This window comes from Homarus americanus, unplaced genomic scaffold (assembly GCF_018991925.1).
Source record: "Homarus americanus isolate GMGI-L3 unplaced genomic scaffold, GMGI_Hamer_2.0 scaffold32929, whole genome shotgun sequence".
Taxonomy (NCBI): Eukaryota; Metazoa; Arthropoda; class Malacostraca; order Decapoda; family Nephropidae; genus Homarus; species Homarus americanus.
In genome coordinates this window covers 13,328,288-13,352,646 of record NW_024737097.1, presented here as the reverse complement: position 1 = coordinate 13,352,646, position 24,359 = coordinate 13,328,288, and the positions used below count along the sequence as shown (strand labels likewise).

At 37.5% G+C, this 24,359-nt stretch overlaps 1 protein-coding gene across 1 annotated transcript in view; it reads left to right on the top strand.

Annotated features, from left to right (window-relative positions):
- Positions 1-2,689: 2,689 nt before the first annotated feature.
- Positions 2,690-24,359, top strand: part of LOC121873213 (allatostatin-A receptor-like) — a 123,658-nt gene continuing 101,988 nt past the window's right edge. The window contains exons 1-3 of the mRNA XM_042376567.1: positions 2,690-2,871; positions 5,319-5,412; positions 6,576-6,789. Of these exons, the coding sequence (XP_042232501.1) occupies positions 2,695-2,871; positions 5,319-5,412; positions 6,576-6,789 (485 nt within the window). The 5' untranslated portion in view covers positions 2,690-2,694. The remainder of the gene's footprint in view (positions 2,872-5,318; positions 5,413-6,575; positions 6,790-24,359) is intronic.

Genomic DNA, 24,359 nt, shown 5'->3' with positions numbered 1-24,359 from the left:
TGACGTCAGAGTAAAAATGTAATGTTTATCCAGATGTTCTTATACATTTAGCTTGTTAGATGTTGTTTGTATTTTGTATCTGTTAGAGTATAGAACGAAAAAAGGTCTTCCTAACGTCCATAGAAGTTAATTATAACCCTACTACCAGCGTAGTAGGTAGTAGTCACCTACCAAACAGGGAGGTATTACCGCCTGGGAAGATATTGGAAGCATATTGTGTAATGGTAGACCCTGCTGCCATATGGCATCACGAAATTTGTGACCAAGTCCCAGGTTGCTGATCTGACTTTCTGCCTCATTTACACACAATTGTAGGGTCTTAATTGTTTCTCTTACTATTGACAACACAACATACATATATCGTTTCTCACTTTTGATCTTTTTTTTAATTTTTGTATTTATGGTTCTTTCTTCTTATTATTATTATTATTATTATTTTATTATTATTATTATTTGTTTTTAATTTTATTTACTATGAATTATTATTATTATTATTATTATTATTATTATTATTATTATTATTATTATTATTATTATTATTATTATTATTATTATTATTATTATTATTATTATTATTATTATTATTATTATTATTATTATTATTATTATTATTATTATTATTATTATTATTATTATTATTATTATTATTATTATTATTATTATTTATTATTAGTTTTACATTTTCGTCCCCAGGCCCCGATGGGTGAGTGACCTGTGCCTGGGTAATCATGTAAAAAAAAAAAAGGGTGCACTACAGTGAGAGAGAGAGAAAGAGAAAGAGATGTACGGTGAAAAAATGAGATTGATAGATCAATATAAAATACATCACATCATACATATTGCCATTCAATCATATTCCCATGGCACCTGCCACATCACCCATATTTCTGTCACCTTTTGTCGTATCGATCATAAATAATGGTCTTCGTCTTAATTTTACAATAATGGTGTTATTGCATTTTCCTTGTTTGCAATTCTCATTTTATTTCGGTTTTTGTTTGACTTATATTTCATTTTACTTTTTTCAATTTATTTTTTCTGTAAATTGCCTTTTCTTCCTTATTTTTTATATCTACTTTTTTCTGTTTGTTTTTCTATATTTTGTTTTTCAGTTTTTCTCATCATTATTTCTCCTTCGTTTTTAAAATCTTTTCTTGTTGTCTTATGTCATTTCAATCTGTTTCGTTATTCAGTTCTACCTGTTACTTTTTACAGCTTTCTTTAACTTCATTATTCCTTTTTAATGTTTTTCATTCATCCGTGTCTTTTTTTCATCTTCCTCTTCTTGGAATTTATCCTCCTCCTATTTCATCTCCTTTTCCTTCTCTGTTTTTACCTTCCCTCTTTTAAATTTTCTCTTCATCCTCGTTTATATTTTTCATCCTTTTTTACTTTATTTTTCTTGTCTTTTTCCTCTTCCTATTCATTCTTCTTCCTCCTCCTCTTTTATCTTCTCCTGCCCCTTCTTCTAATTTTCCATAAGAGTAATAACTGGACTTTCCACGTTTCCTCCTCCCATAAGCCTTCAAGTGCAACATTACTTACTTCAACTGTTTAATCCAAGGGGTAGACCAGAGATTATTTGGGGGAATTAAAATTATCCTGGGAATTACCTCAAGAATCATATGAGCAATTTTTTTTTTGCTCAGATATATTTTGAAGGTTATTTCTGAAAGTATTTAGTTTTTATTTCCTTCTATTGTATGTCAGATATGTAGATATTATTGAAATTATTATGAACATGAATTATACTGAGCGATTATTTTTGTTATGTGGTAATCAGAACTTCTCATTACTCGACTCAGCAATATTTTTTCCAGTCTATAGTATTAGACACGATATATTCAAGAAATCATTCACGATCACCGTTCCAGGAATTTCCTCCAAATTAACATCCTAAAATTTTATTGCAGTGTCTTCAAGGAATTCCTTCTATATTATAAAGATGACCCAGAAATTATTCCAGAAATTATCATATATTTTTATTCTTCGTTCGCTTAAATTATAGTAAAAAATAAAAAGATCTAGGACAAACGATAATTTTAGGAATGATTGTCGACCACATCAACCTATAAGGATGATATCAGCACCAATGTTATGATGAGATAAATTATATTCATACACTATGTACTGTAAGAAATAATTTAGGTAGCTGGTTTATTAAGTTAGTGTGTACAGTATATCAGAGAATGGATGGACACGGCTGATGAAATAGACCCTTCCCTCCTCTCACAGCCATTCAATGTTACTGTCATTTTCAATCATATTCATCTATCGACGCTTTCATCGTTTCCTGCCTCCTTTCTTATCGTTGTCAATTAGTTTCGTACTTCATGTCTTGTTCTATACTGGAGGCGGAGCGTGTTTTTGTTGTTTTTTCTTCTCCTTAGTGATTATAATCTTCTTCTTCTTCTTCTTCTTCTTCTTCTTCTTCTTCTTCTTCTTCTTCTTCTTCTTCTTCTTCTTCTTCTTCTTCTTCTTCTTCTTCTTCTTCTTCTTCTTCTTCTTCTTCTTCTTCTTCTTAGATAAGCCTTCAAGTATAATATAAAATACTTAGCCATCATCATCATCCAAGAGGCAGACCAGAGATTACCTTAAGAATTATTTCAGGAATTATCATAGTGTTTTCGTAAGATAATCAAAATCTTAATGAAGTTGATTGTAGTTTTCTTCTTTATCTTTACAGGCACGACCATGGACGACTACAACTACTACACGATATCGCCCAGGTTGGATGACTACACCACTCCCGCCCAGTTGGATGACCCGGAAGGTTGGCTGCAGGAAAATGACAACCAGACTCATCCCAGCAACGACACCTTCAATTTTATTGTGATTGACGACCCCAACGACCTTCATTATCCCTGGAAGGTGGGTAATGGTGATGGTGATAGCAGTGATGGGGTTATTGGTGGTGGTAGTGGTGATGGTGGTGGTATTTGTGAAGGTAATGGTGCTGGCGATTGTGGTGGTGTTACTAGTGTTGGTATTGATGATGATGGTAGTGGTGGTGCTGTTGATGATTGATGGTGGTGGTAATGATGGTGGTGGTTGTGATGTTGGTGGTGGTGACAGTATTGGAAGTCATGATGGTGATGGTAGGGGCGGGGGAGTTGTTCATAAGTTAGATATAAATAAACACGGAAGAGGAACCTTTATATTTGGATGCATTCTATACATTTTCGGGAATTGGGTGATTACAGGAAAGGTTTGACCATAGATACTCTCACAAGATATACCAGGAGCGTTACTGACAGAACGTGGAGGCTGGGACCGATCTACTGTAGTTTGTTGAAGACTTTAGGAATAGGTGTCTTGAGGCACTAAAGGTAACGAGGTTATATGTATCCCACTGTGTCATGGCTTCAAGATGTGTGTGTGCAAGACTGGGTGCAGGTATTAGAGCGGTAGGATATTTTTTATGTAGGTTTGTACCATCAGCAGCGGACGGTGTGCTGTTGGAAGAAATGATGACGAGGTCTTAAACTTGGTGTCAAAGATGGCAGGAACAAGCAACACAACTGTATGGGTGTCTGTTTGGTGAGAAAGATATACATAGATTAAAGTATTATTAAGGTGAAGGCTTTAGAAATATCAAAAGCAGTAACATAAGATTTGCCAACTTTTGAGAGCAAAATCAAAGATTAGAACAGGGAGAGTGAGCAAGTCTGTGATGGAATGACTGAAACGGAAACTGTATTTGTTATTGGGAAGGACGTGGAGTTAGGTAGGAAGTTAGAGTAGATGTCGACAGATTCCATAGCCTGAGAGAGACTTAGGGGAGAGTTTTGATAAAATAATTAGTGGGAGACAATGGAACACCAGGTTTCTTAGAATGCGCTGGACAATGACTAACTTCCACGTTGAGATTATAGAAATTGTACGGAAGGATGAAAACATCATTTGTTTAACAAATAAAAAAGCGCAGATAACGGTCAGACAAGTGTAGTTTCTCAAATCTATTCTCAAAGGCGTCCTCTTGCCAAATACTGAAAATATTTGAAGCCGGATGATCGTGAACTGATGGGACTTTCAGGCCATAGGAAAAAGACTTTGTGGTAGGGACCTCCACGCAGTGCTAGTCCAAGGTATAGATGAGTTTTGGTAGCCAGCGGTTCTCCAAAATGGAATTTCAACCGAAAAATCAGGCGCCCTCCCAGATGACCTCGTTAGCCGATGATGGGTGCGTTGTGGTGGCACTATTCAGTGAAGCTCGGTAGAACACAGAAAAAGTACCTTTATAACAAAGAAATCTGTACAGTAGAATGTCCGTAAGAACGTGTAACACTAAAATGAATTCTGGTAAGAACATTCTTGCGGTTTGTTTTGATGGTTCCTTTCTGCACCGAGTCGAGGAGGCAAAGAGCCCTAGCATTATTCCCAGCCCACAGTGTCTCAACATCATACCCAGCCCACAGTGCCCCAACACCATGCCCAGCCCACAGTGCCCCAACTTCATACCCAGCCCACAGTGCCTCAACATCATACCCAGCCCACAGTGCCCCAACACCACACCTAGCCCACAGATAACATCAGTATTCCACCTAGGACCATACGTGACTTACATAAATGGTTGACAAGTGTTCACAGCAGTTGTTAATTTTACCTCTCAACTCTTGGTCTTCTTATCTCTCAGTTCCCTTGTTTATCTTATCTCTCAGTTCTCTTGTTTATCTTATCTCTCAGTTCCCCTATTTCATGTTTATCTCATCTCTCAATTCTCCTATTTCATATTTATCTTATCTCTCAAATCTCCTATTTCTTGCTTATCTTATTTCTCTCACCCCAAGTAACTAGCACCGCTTATCTCTCAATGCCATTATATCCAAGTATCTCTAAACCCTCATAGCTCATATCTCCAGCATCTCTTATCTCTTGTTATCTCTGGCTTCTTTCTTCTCCCATCTTCGTCATTTGTCATTTCATATTTTTATTATCAGTGTCATCGCTAGTTTTCCTGGTTTATTTTGGTTCTATTATTTTTCCTCGAATCTCCAGCAGCTTTAGTTTTTTATCTCTCAAAAATTTAGGTGCTAATTATTTATTTCCTAATATCTCTAATATAGTTATCTGCAGCCCTCACTTTTATATTTCCATCTCTCATCATCATCTATAGCGCTGACAACTCTAATCTTTTACCTGTTGTCTCTCAACTCTGGTAGCTCTTAATCTCTCACTCTTATAACTCTCATATATTACCTCTCATCTCATGTGACCGGTTTAATCTCTTATCTCTGTTATCTCTAATCTCCCATCTCTCAGCTCCAATATCTTATCTCTGTTATCACTCATTTCTCACCTGTGTTATCTCCCGGCAGATCATCCCGTTCTTCTACCTGCACCTCACCACCTACCTGGTCACCCTCGTCTTCGGCATCATCGGCAACGTCGCCGTCATCGTCCTTATGGCAGGTAAGGTAATCCTGGATCACCTCAGGTCAAAGGTCATGTGACTTTGGTCACATTAGGACCAGGTCAAGGGTCATATGTTTGCTTACCAATAATAGAAACGAAAATTTGAGTAATGGTTGTAACACAAATAATAAGACTGATTATAATTATTATCATCATTGTCATTATTATTACCCTATGTATATTGAATATAATGATAACAATAGTAACAATATTAATAACTGATGGGAAGGGGCCCTAATAGCCTCTGAACACTGACAGTTGTAATAATAACAATACACAGTACTAACAATTATCAGACGGCTGCAATAACAATATCCGTACTAACAATAACAGTATTAACAACACTTTCCTGTATTAACAAGAATATTACTTACCTAGTGTCCCAGGATCGCTGGTTCGATCCCGGACAACTCCTAATCAACCCAACTGTAAATGGGTACCTAAGTTTGCAAAGTTGAGGAAGTGAGAGGGGTCGGTGCAGCACGCTACCTCCTCACGTACAGTACAGTACAGTACAGTACCGAAGGTTTAAATAGTACACCTTGTCCTTAACAGGCAGTCGTGTCTGTGTGACCTATTTTCACTTTTTGAGTTGATCGGGTATTCTGACGTTACAATAATTCAAACATCTTGTATATATTAATAACACAATATATTGAATAAATATCCAAACAACTTAGCCAATACACAGGTGAAGGACAGACTCAAAATACTGCAAATAAATGCACTCATAACGTTCAATTTTACGTGAACATTATTTTAAGAATCAATATATTATAGTGCTGGAAAGGTATTAGTAATAATAATAATATCAATTAGAACAATATTGTCAATAATAATAATACAAATAATATACTAATAATAATAATGCCAATAATACAGTAATAATTAAAATATAATATTACTGATACTAATAATTACAATTAAAAAAGTAATATGAACCATAACAGTTATATAAATAATAACGATTACACCAGTAGCATCAATGAAAATAATTACAACAATTATAACATCACTGGTGCACCCTTTACAAATAATAATAATAATAATAATAATAATACACAATTGTAATTTTAATAATAATGATAATGCTAATAATAAGAACACTGGTGCACACTTTTCCAGCGTCATTAATAACAGCAATGATTCACACTGTACAGGTGACCGTAAGTCCCGCAACACGACCAACATGTTCCTGGTGTCTCTGTCAGTGGCCGACCTGCTCATGTTACTTCTCTGTGTACCTCTCAAGATCGTCTACTTCTTCGTGGTGCTGTGGGACTCTGGCGGTGCTGCCTGCAAGATTGCCAACTACTTCATGATGCTCTCCTTCACCGCCAGTGTCCTCAACCTCACTGCCGTCAGCTTAGAGAGGTCAGTGGTCTCTCTTTCTCTTACCCAGCTGTTGCAACACCTCTCATTCAAGCGGCGTTTGATGAACCTTAATTCAGTATGTCTTATAGTGGTACAGTAAATCTCAACATGTTATAATAGGTCTCAACGTAACAGGTGTCAACATGTTATAATATACTGTAGGTCTCAGCGCCAAGAGGTAAGTAAAACGCTACTGCTGCCGCCATCAAACATCTTATTACATATTTAAGCACATTTTTAACATGTTCAGGCAAGGTGATGACAACTCTGGAGACTTTACCAGATACTTCAAGATGTTTCTGTTCACCTTAATTACCTACCTCATTTTGCCCTTAGTATAGCGTTACTCGTACTACAACCTGCTAACATGGACAGCCTTGTCTTCACACGTCCGGGCGGGTGATGTTTACTAATTTCAGGAGTTTGGGCTTAGTCTTTGATGAACCTTAAGAAGTTGTAACATGGTATATTATGACTTCATGTTCGTCTCGTAGATTTTAACAATTCCTGAAAGTCGTTACAAATACGATAATTCTCAGCCATTTCTAATTAGTTTTAGTCAATTTTTTTGTGTCACTTTTAGATTTTGTTGTCTTTTTGTCTCTAGTTCGGTGCCTTTGTCTTTCACCAACCACAGTTCTACAGTATATTAGTCTTGTGTTGGCTGTCTTGGAGTGTATCTTACTGCATAGTTCCATCTATGTATATAACCTTCAGGTCCTTTAATAAGTGACTCAGGCGTTACTACCTGTCAGTATTTCACCAGAACATATTACCTCACTATACAGGCCAGTCAATGTTAGGTTAATTTTAGCATTGTTTTGGTATTTCGTGAGCCACCTTTTCAGCACATTTATACGACAACTTTAACTTTCTTTTACGATAACTTTACCCCCCACGACAAAATTAACCCTTTATTACATCAACTTTAATTCTCTATTATTATAACTCTAAACCCTCTCGTACGATAACCTTTACCCTCTCTTACGACAACTTTATCCCTGTAGCAAGATAACTTTAACCTCTTTGCACGACATCGTAAACACATAATAAAATAATATTGTGACAGGATCTTCGTATAAAAATATTCGAGAAGAAAAAATATGGGGCGAAAAGGCGCGAAAAAGAATGAGGGACGGAAAGATGGAGTCAATTTTCGAAGAGCAGGAAAGGGGAACCAAGGTGAAGGAAGAAAGGCTGGCGTAGACATAAAGGGGTGGAAAGGTACAGAGAAAAAAAAAGTTGTACAAATAAAACGTAAGGCAGAATAGTGGTAAGGTAGGAGCCCTCGTGGAGGTACAGTATACGTAAACAATATAATAAAAGTTACATAAGAAGTGTGTGTGTGTGTGTGTGTGTGTGTGTGTGTGTGTGTGTGTGTGTGTGTGTGTGTGTGTGTGTGTGTGTGTGTGTGTGTGTGTGTGTGTGTGTGTGTGTTATATTTCATATTTCATACTACTAGCGAATGGGTAATAAATGTTAATACAGTAGAATGATTGCGTATTACAAAACAATAATACATTACATTATCCTACGAAGCATCAACGTCCAAAGTACGCCATGACGTTAGAATATTATAAAGGGTCAACACATCACCTGTAGTATATTAAGGGCTAACAGGAATTCTAATCGGGTTTTTTTTATGAAGAGCAGAAAATATTTTAAAACTAGTCCTATTTCTGTAAATAATTTGAGTGTGTGTGTGTGTGTGTGTGTGTGTGTGTGTGTGTGTGAAGGCAGAGCTGTTGGACTTCTTGACTCCTGCTCTTACAATACACAGCAATAGTCGTGTACGCTGCTGAAGACGAGAATGTTCACTGCTGACACCTAGATGCTAACCGTGAATATATTAGCCCAGCCCCGATAGAGTCACGAGGAAACTGACACGAGAATCAATATCCATATCGCTGATGCTGCAAACAACGGAAATCCGTGAATCCCCGTCAGAACTGTGGATGCCGATGTGCTGGTTCTTACCCATTGCTGACAAGGAGACACATGTGTTCAAGAAAATTGGGTGGCATTCGGCACCTCACCCACTAACTAAAGGGTGTATGAACAAGGACTACCCAAAACAACAACTCAGTCCCGTAGAGTGTTTCGAGAGTTTATCCAGAAGGAAGTAAAACACCCAAGGAATTGTCTGACAGCATCAACACAATTAGTACAAAAAGTGGAGAGGTTAGTCATTCTCCTGTATGACCTAAAAAAACTGGAAGACATAAGTAAAGTTATAATGGAAGTTTTAACAAGGTAAAGAAAGTATGTGTATGATGGCCTGCCACCTAAGAACGCAATCCTCAATGAGCATGTTAGAAGGGCCACTTTTTAACATGGCCATCCGAAGGGTGGACGAGGAAGACTACACATTCACTCCAGGAGGAGGTGGGTTAAACACTACTAGGAACATTAAAGGTGGATAAAGGAAGGGTCGCTCCCCTGAAGGTCACTGCAGACGCTCCTGTGCTAAGATGCCTGGGGGCAGCAACGACCATTCTAGACATTATGTATACTTACATGAAGCAGGGGGAAGCTCGCTACTTACGGTGTATCTAACATTACAACTACTGTATATTCGAGTATATTTTATTATAGTGTACCGTTGTTTTATGTTCAGTTAATATATGTATTCAGACAAGCGTACACGTCATGGGTGGTAAAATTTATATTATTAGAGCTGTAGAATAATGGTAAATTTCTTCATAAACTCATTAAGGTTACGAAAACGTATCTGATTCATTCTGGTTATATTTGATGGGGAAGTCAAGTACTATATTTACAATCATTTATGAGGTAAATTTTTAAATCAGAGCGGAAATATTCCAACCAAAATTAATCATGAAGGCAATATATAACTGGGTTCTAAGTTTCATACTTGTTCCCAGAAGTGTTCAAACAATAACCCAGGTCACGGAAGTGTGTGTGTGTGTGTGTGTGTGTGTGTGTATGTGTGTGTGTGTGTGTGTGTGTGTGTGTGTGTGTGTGTGTGTCAGGTGTGGGGCCTAGTCTTCCTTCTGGCTGATGACAGCGTTCAGGGATAACGTGTGGTCAACTTTACAGAACACTTGCACATAACGTTTACTGTGTTTATAGTCTTCTGCATTATGATTGTCATACTATTTTCCATGCTTTTTTATCTGTCTGCTTTAACATTAAATACATACACTTTGTTTTATATATATATAGGTTGTTGGTCTTAGTCGTGTAAATAAACAGAAAATTCTAAACTTTAATGAAAAGTAAGTTTTTAGAAAATTTTGTTTGGCGCACACCTTGGATGACATCCTAGTTATGAACTTATGCAGTACTTACCATAACCAAATATATTGACACAAAAAAATCCTAATTAAATTAACAAATAATGAAAAATGAAATTATACATTAGTTTACAATTACATTCTATGATTCTTTCAACATACACTGACAGTCTTTATTTACTGTAAAAAAAAAGTATTAAACTTTAATAATCGAAAAATTCCATTCACTCAGTTGCTGCAGCGCGGCGTCGACAAATCATGTCTAGTCACGTTTACACGTACTAACACGCAGTCAGCCAAGCGTTCCTGACTGGATGTTGGAGACACGTGTCAAGGCGTTACATGCTTACAACAGACAGGACCAAACATGTATAAATTTTGTTAGCGGACTTAAAATTGGCGGAGTTAAATTTAGCGAAAGCTAATTGGTCCGCTAATGGTTTCCAAGGTTAGCGAAAACGCTAATCCGCTGACGAGAAAGTTAGCTTCGTTAATTAGCGATTAGCGGATTAGCGGAACCGTGCCCACCGCTGATCACTAGACGAAAGTTGCATGGTAGGTGGGGTCGGCCTTGGAGGAAGAGAGCACCTCGAGGGAGAGCTCCTTAAGGGATTCCCTCAAACCTTCGATCACTTTAGAAAGATTTGGGCGGTGCTGTGGGTTGCGGCTGAGCATCTGCTTGCACAGGCGTTTAACCCCTGGCGGCCAGAGGTTATCAAAGCAATTTTGGACGTCGGAGATCATAACTCCGAGCGAGTAGATGTCACTTGCCGGGGTGCAGGGGAGACCCCTAAACAACTCCGGGGCGTAATGGCTGTCGTTAGGATTGCTGTGTAAGGTCAGGTGGCCACCTTCTACTCTTGATAATCCAAAGTCGATAAAGTGGGAGGTGTAGGACCCATCGAAGTTCTTCTCCAGCAGAACGTTATCCACTTTGATATCGTTATGGATGATTCCCCGGCTGTGTACCTCGGCTAGGGCTTCAGCGATGGGTAGAAATATGGTTATTGATTTAGTGGGGGAGAAAACGAATAGATTCTCGACCACCTCATCCAATGTCTGACCCTGGCAGAGTGAGAAGATCAGGACTGGGTAATCGGTGCATGACCCCAGCAGGACGGGGGATCCACCTGCACCGTTTACCTGCAAGTTATTATATTTTTCCCTGTTGAAGGTGTTGTTGACGTCATGGCGTACTCCAACTTTGGCGCAGGCTGGTAAGTTGGAGAATTCTCCCAAGAATACTCTCCCACTGGCCCCACTTCCCAAAAGTCGGGTCGTTTTGAAATTTTTATCGAAGTTAGCATATTCGAACTCGACGAGGTGCGATCCCTCCTGGTGGCTAGTTTTCTGGTCAGTCATTTTGTTTTGAAAGTTATTGTGATGAAGTTAATGAGGTAAATTTTTTTGGGGGTATAAGTAATTTAGGTTGGTTGGAATTTTCACATCTGATGAAACGTGACAAGAGGTTCACAAGAAAATAGTGATGACGAGTGTAGTGTAGTGATGATGTGGTTTTATTTGCCTGCTGTAGTGTTTATGTAGTTTTGTCTATCTGTTGTAGATATGATGTTGTAGTTTTGTGTCTGTTGTAGTGATGATGTTGTAGTTTTGTGTCTGTTGTAGTGATGATGTAGTTTTGTATCTGTTGTAGTGATGATGTTGTAGTTTTGTGTCTGTTGTAGTGATGATGTTGTAGTTTTGTGTCTGTTGTAGTGATGATGTAGTTTTGTGTCTGTTGTAGTGATGATGTTGTAGTCTTGTGTCTGTTGTAGTGATGATGTTGTAGTTTTGTGTCTGTTGTAGTGATGATGTAGTTTTGTATCTGTTGTAGTGATGATGTTGTAGTTTTGTGTCTGTTGTAGTGATGATGTTGTGGTTTTGTGTCTGTTGTAGTGATGATGTTGTAGTTTTGTGTCTGTTGTAGTGATGATGTTGTAGTTTTGTGTCTGTTGTAGTGATGATGTTGTAGTTTTGTATCTGTTGTAGTGATGATGTTGTAGTTTTGTGTCTGTTGTAGTGAAGATGTTGTAGTTTTGTGTCTGTTGTAGTGATGATGTTGTAGTTTTGTGTCTGTTGTAGTGATGTTGTAGTTTTGTGGCTGTTGTAGTGATGATGTGTAGTTTTGTGTCTGTTGTAGTGATGATGTTTTGTATGTTGTGTGATGATGTTGTTTTTGTGGCTGTTGTATGATGTAGTCTGTCTGTTGTTCTGTTGTAGTGATGATGTTGTAGTTTTGTGTCTGTTGTAGTGATGATGTTGTAGTTTTGTGTCTGTTGTAGTGATGATGTTGTAGTTTTGTATATGTTGTAGTGATGATGTTGTAGTTTGTGTCTGTTGTAGTGATGATGTTGTAGTTTTGTGTCTATGGAAGTGGTGTTGTTGTAGTTTTGTGTCTGTTGTAGTGATGATGTTGTAGTTTTGTGTCTGTTGTAGTGATGATGTTGTAGTTTTGTGCCTGTTGTAGTGATGATGTTGTAGTCTTTTGTCTGTTGTAGTGCTGATGTTGTAGTTTTGTATCTGTTGTAGTGATGATGTTGTAGTTTTGTGTCTGTTGTAGTGATGATGTTGTAGTGATGATGTTGTAGTTTTGTGTGTGTTGTAGTGATGATGTTGTAGTTTTGTGTCTGTTGTAGTGATGATGTTGTAGTTTTGTATCTGTTGTAGTGAAGATGTTGTAGTTTTGTGTCTGTTGTAGTGATGATGTTGTAGTTTTGTGTCTGTTGTAGTGATGATGTTGTAGTTTTGTGTCTGTTGTAGTGATGCTGTTGTAGTTTTGTGTCTGTTGTAGTGATGATGTTGTAGTTTTGTGTCTGTTGTAGTGATGCTGTTGTAGTTTTGTGTCTGTTGTAGTGATGATGTTGTAGTTTTGTGTCTATTGTAGTGATGATGTAGTTTTGTGTCTGATGTAGTGATGATGTTGTAGTTTTGTGTCTGTTGTAGTGATGATGTTGTAGTTTTGTGTCTGTTGTAGTGATGATGTTGTAGTTTTGTGTCTGTTGTAGTGATGTTGTAGTTTTGTGTCTGTTGTAGTAATGATGTTGTAGTTTTGTCTGTTGTAGTGATGATGTTGTAGTTTTGTGTCTGTTGTAGTGATGATGTTGTAGTTTTGTGTCTGTTATAGTGATGATGTTGTAGTTTTGTGTCTGTTGTAGTGATGATGTTGTAGTTTTGTGTCTTTTGTAGTGATGATGTTGTAGTTTTTGTCTGTTGTAGTGATGATGTTGTAGTTTTGTGTCTGTTGTAGTGATGATGTTGTAGTTTTGTGTCTGTTGTAGTGATGATGTTGTAGTTTTGTATCTGTTGTAGTGATGATGTTGTAGTTTTGTGTCGGTTGTAGTGATGATGTTGTAGTTTTGTGTCTGTTGTAGTGATGATGTTGTAGTTTTGTGTCTGTTGTAGTGATGATGTTGTAGTTTTGTGTCTGTTGTAGTGATGATGTTGTAGTTTTGTATATGTTGTAGTGATGATGTTGCAGTTTTATATATCTCTTGTAGTGATGATGTTGTAGTTTTGTGTCTGTTGTAGTGATGATGTAGTTTTATGTATCTGTTGTAGTGAGGATGTTGTAATTTTATGTATCTCTTGTAGTGAAGATGTACGTTTATGTATCTGGTGTAGTGATGATGTAACTCTCGTAGTGATGATGGTTTTGTAGTTATGATGGTGAAGTGATGATAGTGTTGTTTCATATGATGTTTTTGTGATGATGGTGTTGTAATGATGGTGATGTTGTAACTATGATGTCAGGGTGATGCTGCAGCGATAATTTTGTTGTGGTTATGATGTTGTGATGATAATTGTTTCGTAATGATGATGATGTTGTAATGATGGTGTTGTAATATAATGTCTCGGTATACAATAGGGCTAACTGGAAAATATTGACACCTTCTCGTGTAGTGCTTGTCCAAGCGTTAAGGTGTGGAGTAATCGACTCCCAGGTGGGGGGGTGGGGTCGATTTGGCACTTTTTCAGATTTTTTTGAAGACTATCCTTATACCTTTTCAGTTGCCCACCAGCTTTACATTTACTATTTTTAGGTGACTGTAAAGTTGCTTTGGCAGTCTACTGTCGTCCATGTAGGAAACATGGCCAGACCAGGGTAGTTGTTCATGGATAATGGTAGCCTCGATGCTCCTACAGGTGTCAGCGAGATTACTGGCATTTGTTTTCTTGTCTTCCCATCGAACTCGGCGGATGGAACGTAGACTACGTTGGTGAAAGTTATCAAATGCGTTGAGGTGCCTCCTATATGTGACCCATACCTCGCTGCCATATAGCAGGGTGGAAAGGGATAAATCTGAATATAAATTAGATGTAAATAACCTATTTATATAATATTTCTGTTGATGAGACAGGGGCCATTACATCCTCCCTCCCTCCCTCCAACCCACAGTGTCTCAGGGAGTATGCAGGGGGAGATGCAGGGAGCAGGGAAGGAGGGAGGCAAGGACATTTTTTTGGGACACCCTATACATACATACATACATACATACATACTTACAAACAAATTAAAACACGGGCATAACAAAACTTCCATTTCATAGTCAGCATGCCAGTGTCTACTGGCCTCCCTCTATTGTGTAGTACAATAGTAGGTGCCCGACTGAGTTTAGTGGGAGAGTGACATTAGGTGAGCGTAATCACCTCAGAGGGTGGTTCGTGTACAGCGGTCACTCTCAGTAGGTATTGGCTGCTGCTCAGCGGGTGGTGGGTGTTATTGTGTGACGCCGAGGACCTCCTTCCATCCTCCAATACTCTGGGGGGTGGGGGGGGGTGGGTGCAAGACAAATCCTCTGTTGGAGGGCTGAGTCGAGGGAGGAGAAGAGCTTATCTTGCATTTTTTATATTTTTCGACTTCCTTTGTATATTACGGTGGTATACGGTACTGTAAATTGATCTTGAAATTCCAAAATGAAATAAGAGATTATTATTCTTCCGTTCTCCAAGTGGTGCAGAAGGTGAGTTGAAGATCTTTTGCCCGTCAGTCATTGTCGAGTGTTTATTAGTTTTATTAACTCTTTGTTACCTTAATGTGCTGTATGTGGTATTAATATTTAACCTTTGTTCAGAATTGTCAGTTAAGATTAGTGTCAGTATAATGCATAAAGTGACCAGAATACTTGTGTTCCTGGAAGAGTAATACTGGAAATTTAAAAAATTAGGCTACGACGTCATGAAATTATTAAATACGAGGTTATATTTTACGAGGTTATATTTTACGAGGTTGACATATTAGCCAATATAATACTTCATGTTTATGTAATTTTGGTATTTGTCTTGGGTTGGTGGTAGTGGTTATACTTTTTTTTTCTCCAGAACTATTTAAAATCTAATTAACAAACATGAATATTCAGTTAACAGCATTTATTTGCTTACATAGAAGCTTGACAGGCATAACATTCACTCGTTAGGCTAATTTATTTAGAAAATTTAAGTAATTTATTTCAATGATTTTTCCCCTACAAAAGTGACGGAACAATAAATGATAATTCTAATCAAATTTCATACAAATGTTGGTGATTTGTGATTGAAAGAATATTGTCATCATTTGGGTTGCCCATTCAAATCTAGTGACAGTTTTTGCTGCATTTATGATTTTCATTGATTACTCTGTCCTGTGATAGTAAAGTAACAGGTGAACATCGATTTTATATAATGCGGCGCCGCTGTATAGCCTGTTAAAAAAATATATTAAAATGTATCAATCATTTTTTTTTTTACTAGATAGGGTAAAATTTGTGTAAACTGTAGAACAAATAACACAAGTTTAGATAATTCTTGTACTGTGTAACTGTACGTGTGTACTGTCCGTGTCGTTATGTAAACAATAAATAGTATAGGATGTTATGAACATCGTGGATTATGTTCGTACCTTAAGTTTAGAATGTTTTACATAATAATTAGTCCAGTTTTTGGTGGGTTTTCGTTAAGTTTTATTTGAGATCATCATACCTCTTCATTTTTTAGAAATTTTCTGGTTAAAGGAATCAGACACAGAGTGTTTTCATTTTTCTAATAGCTCTCCGGCGGCCACTTTGGATTTATAATTAGCTTTTGTTGACAAGTGTTATTTCAATATAACAGCTACCATACCGCTGAAGCGCTTGGTTTCAGTGGTTAAATGTATATTTGTGGGGGGGGGGGGCAAAAATTCGTTGGCAGTACATACAACCAGCTGACCTTCACAATGTTACTTAATGATCTGTTGGTGTATAGAAAAATAGGCAAAAGATCATGTATTATATAATTTATTTAGTTATTGTAGTAGTCAAGTGAACTCTGCAGCGCTTCAAATACGTGATGTTATCTTAGCAAAAAGGGGGGAGTTCGTAGAAACATGGCCCATTCAGTATATGACGAAGGAGACAGTAACAGTAGTCACAATCAAGGACCTCAGTGAGTCATACAGCGCCAGACTCGTGACTAACAAAAGTGGTCAGAGAGATCACCTTCGTATGCGGCACGCTGATCGGATTCACTGAAGAGTGCCAAGAGTCTCACCAGGGAAAAGAGACGTCGAGTGAATGGTCTGGTGCAGTATGAAGTGAGATAGCTCATGGTCAGACCAAGGCTGATTTGGCTGAATATTTAATACAGAGATCTAAGGAGTACAGCGGTGATCCTCCGAGGTGTCAGTTGTATCAGCGGGTGGTCGTACCAAAAGAACCCGCAGCCTGCATTGTAAAGACAAAAATCACAAAGAACCTGGTACCTCTAAGGAGCTGTCGAGCAGTATCTATATCACGGTGAAGCTCAGTGGATATCGAGTTAACTTTTCTTACCAGACACTGGCACTACGTTGCTGAGGTAACATCGACCTGTAGTAGAGCTCTAGGACTAGAGGAGGCAAAGACATGGCCCACCTTCCTTGTATAATCAGAAGCAGACAACTACAAGGTGTTCTAGAAGGGGAGGGGAAGTGACGTTGTTCAAGGTCTATCTCGTAGATGACGAGGATAATTTCAATGTCCTGTACAACGTTCCCGAATGTGGTGAAGTGGACGATGATCTGGAGTCCACGCTGGATCGGTTTGTATGTGTTGTGGATCATTCACACAGCTTTAACGTCCAGATTATCCTTGAACTGTGGTGGTGGCTTACACCTGGCAAAGGCGTCGGAGTACATGTTCCTCCAACACCCAGTACCATCACTGACATAACCATATTTTGTTGTAAGTCACTAGTGCAGCGTAAAGATGTACATTTCGTGTAGAGCCAGCGAGCTGATATGTATTGATGTTTTCTTGTTCATCATAAAGTGTTAGAACGACGAGACTTCTCAGGTTAAAAAGCTCCAACCTGGATGATGACAGTTATGACATTTAGACAATAGCCCAATAATGTGTAACTCTTGTAGGTAATAAGACTGATATCTGATAATCAGAACACTTTCTATACAAGGCTATGTGGGACTGCTTTTTAGACGACGACAAACTATGGCTAGCATCATAAAATTACATATTTATCCTCCACTAAAGATATATGATTTATCCTCTTCAGGAACGCTGGTTCACGCTTAGTGCACCTCCAGTCCGTCCAACCGTAAATGGACACCTACTTTTACAGTTGAGGCAATGAAAGTAGTACAGAAAACATGCTTAGTCTACAATGAGCTGTATCCGCATTGCCCCAAACGGGGCTTACAATCCTACTTTCACTCCCATGTAATATCAGTTTCCTCAAATATTTACCTTCTGTCAAATCTCAGAGTGTGGATGATATAAGTTATGAACCTTTTTTATATGAACCATTACACGCTGTGTTTATAAGTTACTTTGTTATTGGATTTGGTAAAAGTTTTCCAAGAAATTGTTTTATGTATAAATGAAAAAGCAAATGTTTGTTCTACAGGTATAAAATTCTTTTTCTGGTTACGCCACCATATTGGTTGCGATTTCATTCAGTTATTTAACTTTAAATAATGTGAATCCCCAATAAAATAAATTTGCTACCTATTTTACGTATGGCTGAAAAAATATGGGAAATAGTAAACGTTCAACTTGGTATATCACAAAATGGAAACACAGGTTCAGTGACTCCGTACATCATGCAGATTACCAAAAATTATCGTTTTTCAAAACTAAAAATTTTTTAACGTGAAAATTTGAATATAGTGAACTGGACTGTGTGATTTTTCAATAGTATTCCCAGATATATCTTTTAAAACGAAGTAAATCGTATTAGTTTAATTGGTTGACGTAATAAACTTACGAGATTCTACCGCATAAACTGTACGTGTATTATATGATATTATAGGCTCTTCGTCTGTTGCTTCCGTTTTGACTATTTTTTTCTTGGTATTATCATGATCATTATCGTATATTGCACGATAAAACTTTGGAATGTGTTTTCGGATTGGCCCTTTAATATTAGTGTTGGTGTTGGACTATTTTAATGATATTTGCATTTATGTATTATTTATAATTTTATGTAGATTTATTATTTGTGGTAAAGGAAGTGTGTGAGTGTATCGGTTTTGTTGTACTGTACGTCGATGCTACTAGCAAATTCCATCAATTCTTACTTGTTGAAGATCTTTCTATTTATTATTGTCGTTATTTTTATTTTTTTTAATAAAGAAATCAAGTGTCGTAGGTTTAAGCTGAGGGATTCGGCCAGTATCATGTGCTTATTATTGTTATGCTTTAAATGGTGTATCATCCAGGTTTTAGTTTTACCTTTATCATTATGTTCTTATTGTGGTCTTTAGCTGTAATGATTCTCGGGTTTTTCCTTTGTATTAAAACGGAAATGAAGGATAATGGTTGTTTTTAATTTACGGTGAGTCAACTACCAGGGTTATTAAGCATACTTTATTTGGTGTTAATTTAATATTCTTCATATACCAGAGTCATTAAGTACCGTTCATAAGGTCTTAATGTCATACGATAAACAACTTATAAAATTTCAGAATTATTCTTAACCAGAAGACACCGCAGCGAAGTTATAACTTTAGGGAACACTGGTGAGATTGGCATTACTGAACAAAACAAATGAGCTTAACATTTCTGAATGACAATCTCTGTTCAGCAGAGGAGGAAGAGACAAGAAGAGAGAGAGGGGAAGAAAGAGGGACAAAGGTAACTACAATAAAGGATATTTTCGAGAACACAATTTAACCGTCATCGTCCACCATTAAAAGATCTTCAACTTGCTTCTTAGTACATTCATAAATAATATATTTATTATGAGATGAGAAGTGTCTGTAAAGGTCGTCAATATGTAAGGTAATAGAAATGTATACAGTATAGAGGAAATGTGTGTAGTGTATAAGAACTTACAAGACGTGCACCAGTGAGGCTTGACCCTGGGCCCAGCGTGTAACACTACCACTCGCCTGCCCACTCACCAAAAGGTGTTCCGTTCACAGTCGAGTAAGCCAGGCCCTTAAGCAGTTCACACTAATTACTAAAGTTATTTAAACAATATTGCATTTTAGAACGTCATCTATTTACATATAGGGAGTGCGTTGAGGGCAGGGATGGCTCCTAAATCATCTATACCTCCTGGGTATACCCTTTCTGCTCACCCTGCATCCGTCCCTGCGCGACAACACCTGCCTATGACGTGTCATGGCTACGATCTCTTGCAAAAAAAAAAAAAAAAAAAAAAATTAGTATCGCTTCCTTAATTAATTTATCTCATAGACCATCAACTTGATTCTAAACCAGACTTCTCATACGGCTTCGCAATTTTTATGTTGAAAACAAAATTATTAATAATAAATCTTCATTATTCATATGGACAATATAATGCTCCAGTAATTTTAACTCTGTGACTGTACAAAGCTGGACAAAATTAACATAAAGCTGAAAATTTCAGGAAAGCTCTCCAATATTATTCTTTAAAACATACTAAAAGTCCCCGAACATTCCCTTTCTGCTTCACAGTGAAAATGACACTGTTGCCTAGCAAACACTACAGGTGCACACTTCCAACTATTCTACGCTCTTTTGGTACCATGAGTCAGTCAAAAGTCACTCCTGATGGTCTTTAATGCTACGAAATGTTTTTTCTAATCTCATTTTGTGATTATATATTCGTCTGAGAATATTATGCCAACTACATGTCCTCATATTGTCTATTTTCAGCTGCAAATTAATTTATATACTAGAGTGCAGGCATATATGTTGGGCCGTTAATGTTTATGGCTAATTGATATTGCATATATTTTATATTATTTGAGTATGATGTGAAAATTCAGCGTAAGAATAAAGTGAAGTGTCTTGCTCCCATGAAAAACACAATAAAAATTCATGATGAAGTGGCGGTCAATCCACAGCAGCTGTTCGATCGTATTACATGTACCATGAACTCCTATAAGGACCTTAAGGAAAACATGAAGTATGAGCTGGCACCACAGTGCCCGGCCCTGTTTGACGAGACATCAATGAGAAAACCACAGAAAGCTGCATTAGCTAAATTGTTGCAAGATGTGGTACCATGTGAAGATACTGCACCCGTCAATGCTGTCTTTGCGATTGATGGCTCCATAAGTTTGTCTGGCCACGCCCATCAGCGTACAAGGAAGTGTGTGCTGCATATACTCGCTTTGTCCTACAGCACTACTGTAACAAGGCAGCAGCAACAGTTGTATTTGATGGCTATTACACTTCATCGACAAAAGATGCAGAACAAATGAGAAGGACAGGCAAGTTTCCATCAACTGATATTATGTTCACTGCAAATATGTACACAGCGACATCCCAGGGGAATTTTCTTGCACACAAGAGTAACAAGTCCAGATTTATTGAAATGTTATCCACACACCTCGACAATGATGGAGTGAATGTTCAACAACCATTGCATATGCTGACACACTCATTGTATCTACTGTTTTAGATAAAGCAAATGGCGGACAGACAGTCACTTTGGTCGGCAATGACACAGACCTTCTTGTGATGTTGGTGGCACGGGCAGATTCAGATGCACCTGTGTTCATGGTCCAACCAGGTACAAGTAGTAAGCTGGACAAAGTGTTCAATATTCAAGCAATCCAGCAGGCTTTGGGAGAAGGAAAGAGCAGTCTTTTGTTCATGCTTGCAGTCACAGGGTGCGATACAACCTCTACACCATTTGGAAAAGGGAAGAAAGCAGCTTACAAACGTTTGATATCCGATGCAAATTTAGCCTCAACCACAGCAGTATTCACAAATGCAGAAGCCACCAAAGCTGATGTATGTTTTGCAGGAAAAAATTTTCTCCTTGCCTTATATGGTGGTGATCGATTCGCAAGTCTGGACGAGTATAAGTATTATGCTTAAAATAACGCCATCTGCAACAAAGGTATTGGTTCTTCATTTGACCTGGCTAGACTTCCACCTACAAGTAGTGCAGAAGAGCAACATTCTACTTTCAGGTTCAGCAGTGGTTGGGAAATGGACTTCAACCCACAGAATGGGGGTGGAGATTGACCCACGGGTCTTTAGTACCCGTGCCAACTGAGCTACCACCTGCACCAGAAAAACTCCCGAAGATGATAAGTTGCAACTGCAAGAAAGGATGCAATCGACAATGCACGTGCAGGCAAACACAGCTTTCTTGTTCTTCCATGTGCAAGCACTGTATGGGACTGGACTGTACCAATGCACCACCAGTAGATATAGAGGAAACTGGTGAGGAAAATATCTAAGGGGATTCTTCAGATACCATGGGTATATTCATGGTGTGCTTCCTTGTTCTCATGAATTAACACGTTATATGGTTTACAGAGTTATTTTTGGTTATTACCTATTTTTCACTAGTTCCAGAACTATATGCACTCTGCACTCTGTCCATCATGGAGCCACAGTGTGGCTTGGTAAACGTAAAGAGCAGAACGAAGCTCTTAATAATCTTAATAATATTTTTTTTTTTAAACTTATTAAATTTTTTGAATAAAAATTACAAAAGCTGTGTGAACTCTTATATCCCGATATTTCATAAACATGATCTTCATCAATGACTAGAATCATGGAGATCAGATCTCACTCACCAGGGACGCTTACAACCTTACGCAAAATTTGGGTAATAGGTTTCTATAATGTTTTCACCATGGAGCAGCAGGGAGATCTTAGGGACTTATGGTATGTTTCAAGGTATAATATAGGGAAGCTTTCCTGATATTTTCAGGTTTATGTTAATTTTGTCCAGGTCTCTACACTAATGTTCCTGTACTATAAATTACTGCACCAATTGATAAAACTTGGAACTCTGCAGTATATTGTATATAGGCAAGTTAGATTTATAATACGAAACAAAGCAATATATTCTCTGAATGTTTTATGTCTACAATATGCGCACGGCAGAGTAGTTCATTATCTACACGTGATTTTTGCTGTATTTTTCTGCTGCTGTATAGGAGACACTTAAGGAAATAATTTGAGTTAGGTCGACGTGTTCCTCCCCGGTTTGAGTACAATGTTATCTTACTCATTATTATTACTTACAAACACTCCGCTGAATTTCACGTAATTTATAGTGTTATAAAGAAAAAAAATGATTACCTTTCAAAACCTTTAAAGTAACTAGCAACACCGAATATGTTGACGAATTTCTCTATTTAGAGCACATCATGCCATCTGGTTGTAGTGATGAGATTATAAAAACACACTATCGTTTCTTATATATGACAGAAATTTAGTTAAAGTACAATTTCTCTCACTTAGATAAAGTAAAAACAGTAACATTTACCCTGGCGGTGGTGGACACACGAGGCGCCCTCTGGGGATATTATACACAGCAGAGAATAAACATTGTAATTGTTGGTTTACTATTATATTGCCTCTGATGTGTTTGTAGTGAGCAACCTTTAAGGTTTTAGTCTACTGTACACACACACACACACACACACCCACACACACAAACTTACTGTTCCTCTATAAATAATTGTAAACTATCTTCAAGAATTTGTTCGTAAATGCATGGAAATTATTATTTATTTGAAATTCTACTTCACAAGTCTCCGTTATACGTCTTTAACTCTTTTCTCTGCTCACTCTGGCGTGTAATGATGTGTACCTGGCGGCATTTTTATCAGGTATTGTTAACCTTTCATTATTTTTATTACTGTGCTGTATAGTTCTTACCTCGCTGGCTAACATAAACTTCTTTTCTTTACTTTTGTGAAAACTTTGATTTTTGTTCAAGATTTTTTGTTGTTTTTATCTTTTAACTGTCTTAGCTAGTTTTTAAATACCTACAGTATACACTGAATATTTATACATCTAAAGACCATATATTTTATTTATTATTATTAAAAAGACAAGAACAACAGACAGGAACACATCTCAAGCTTCTCTATTCAATGATATGAGATAAGAGAGACAGTGAGACAATATGAAATGCTGTAGTTTTATTTTATTTTGGCGTTTGATTCTACAAACATTTAGAACTGGTGCCCACCATAATTGGATGAAGTTCGTGCTGCAGTTTGCCTTTTTTTTCCTAACCTTTGTGTCATTTCATCTGTGTGTTGATGTTTGTTTTTGTGTGCTGTTCTTTTTTTGTGTGTCTGTTGCTGTTTTGTTATCCGTCTTCGAATTTTTCTGTCACAAACTTTTTTTTTTCACTTCATCTCTTTTGCTGTATTTTTTACGAGGGATATTAACTAATTCCAATATTATAAATTAATTTTATTGGAATTAGTTAATTTTACCGCCACACCACCCCGATAAGTATTGTACTGCGGTGTCCCTCAGGACTCATTTAGTTTAAAACTCGGGTTGAAACACGACGACCCTCTTCAAGGGAGGATGTTTAATAATACGGGCGTAAGAGTCTTGGGCAGGATTCTTTAGAGCCGCTCCCACTCCACCTAATTGAGGGTGCATGAACTCATCTAAATGGCTCCCTTAGGTACCATGACAAAGATACTGGCTAAAATAGCCTCGAAATTACACTAAAACTTTACCGTAATTAGACTACTCTCCTTCACCTGAAGGAATAAAGGCAGTCCAACAGTCTTGGAGGAGCTGGTGCCGGTGTGTTGTTGCCTGTCCCTTTCAGCAATTATGTTTTACCATTTGTTGATTATTTTTGTCTGTTTATTTACCTATATTTGTTTCTGGGGTGATTATTTTACTCAAGAGCCCTAAATAATTCCCAACACTAAAAGCTATAGTTTTCGCAAGATTAACCTAATGTTACAGAAAGACGTGACATAATTCACACCATTGTTTACCTAAATGAAGCGCCGAAAGTGTCCACCACTATGTAGCAGGCACAAATTTATTCTTCACAGCAGGCTCTTTGACACAGAGTGAAGCATTTCTTGGGGAATAATGCTGATTGGGTGCCTTTAATTCACTAAGGGTGCGTGGATTTGTAGCA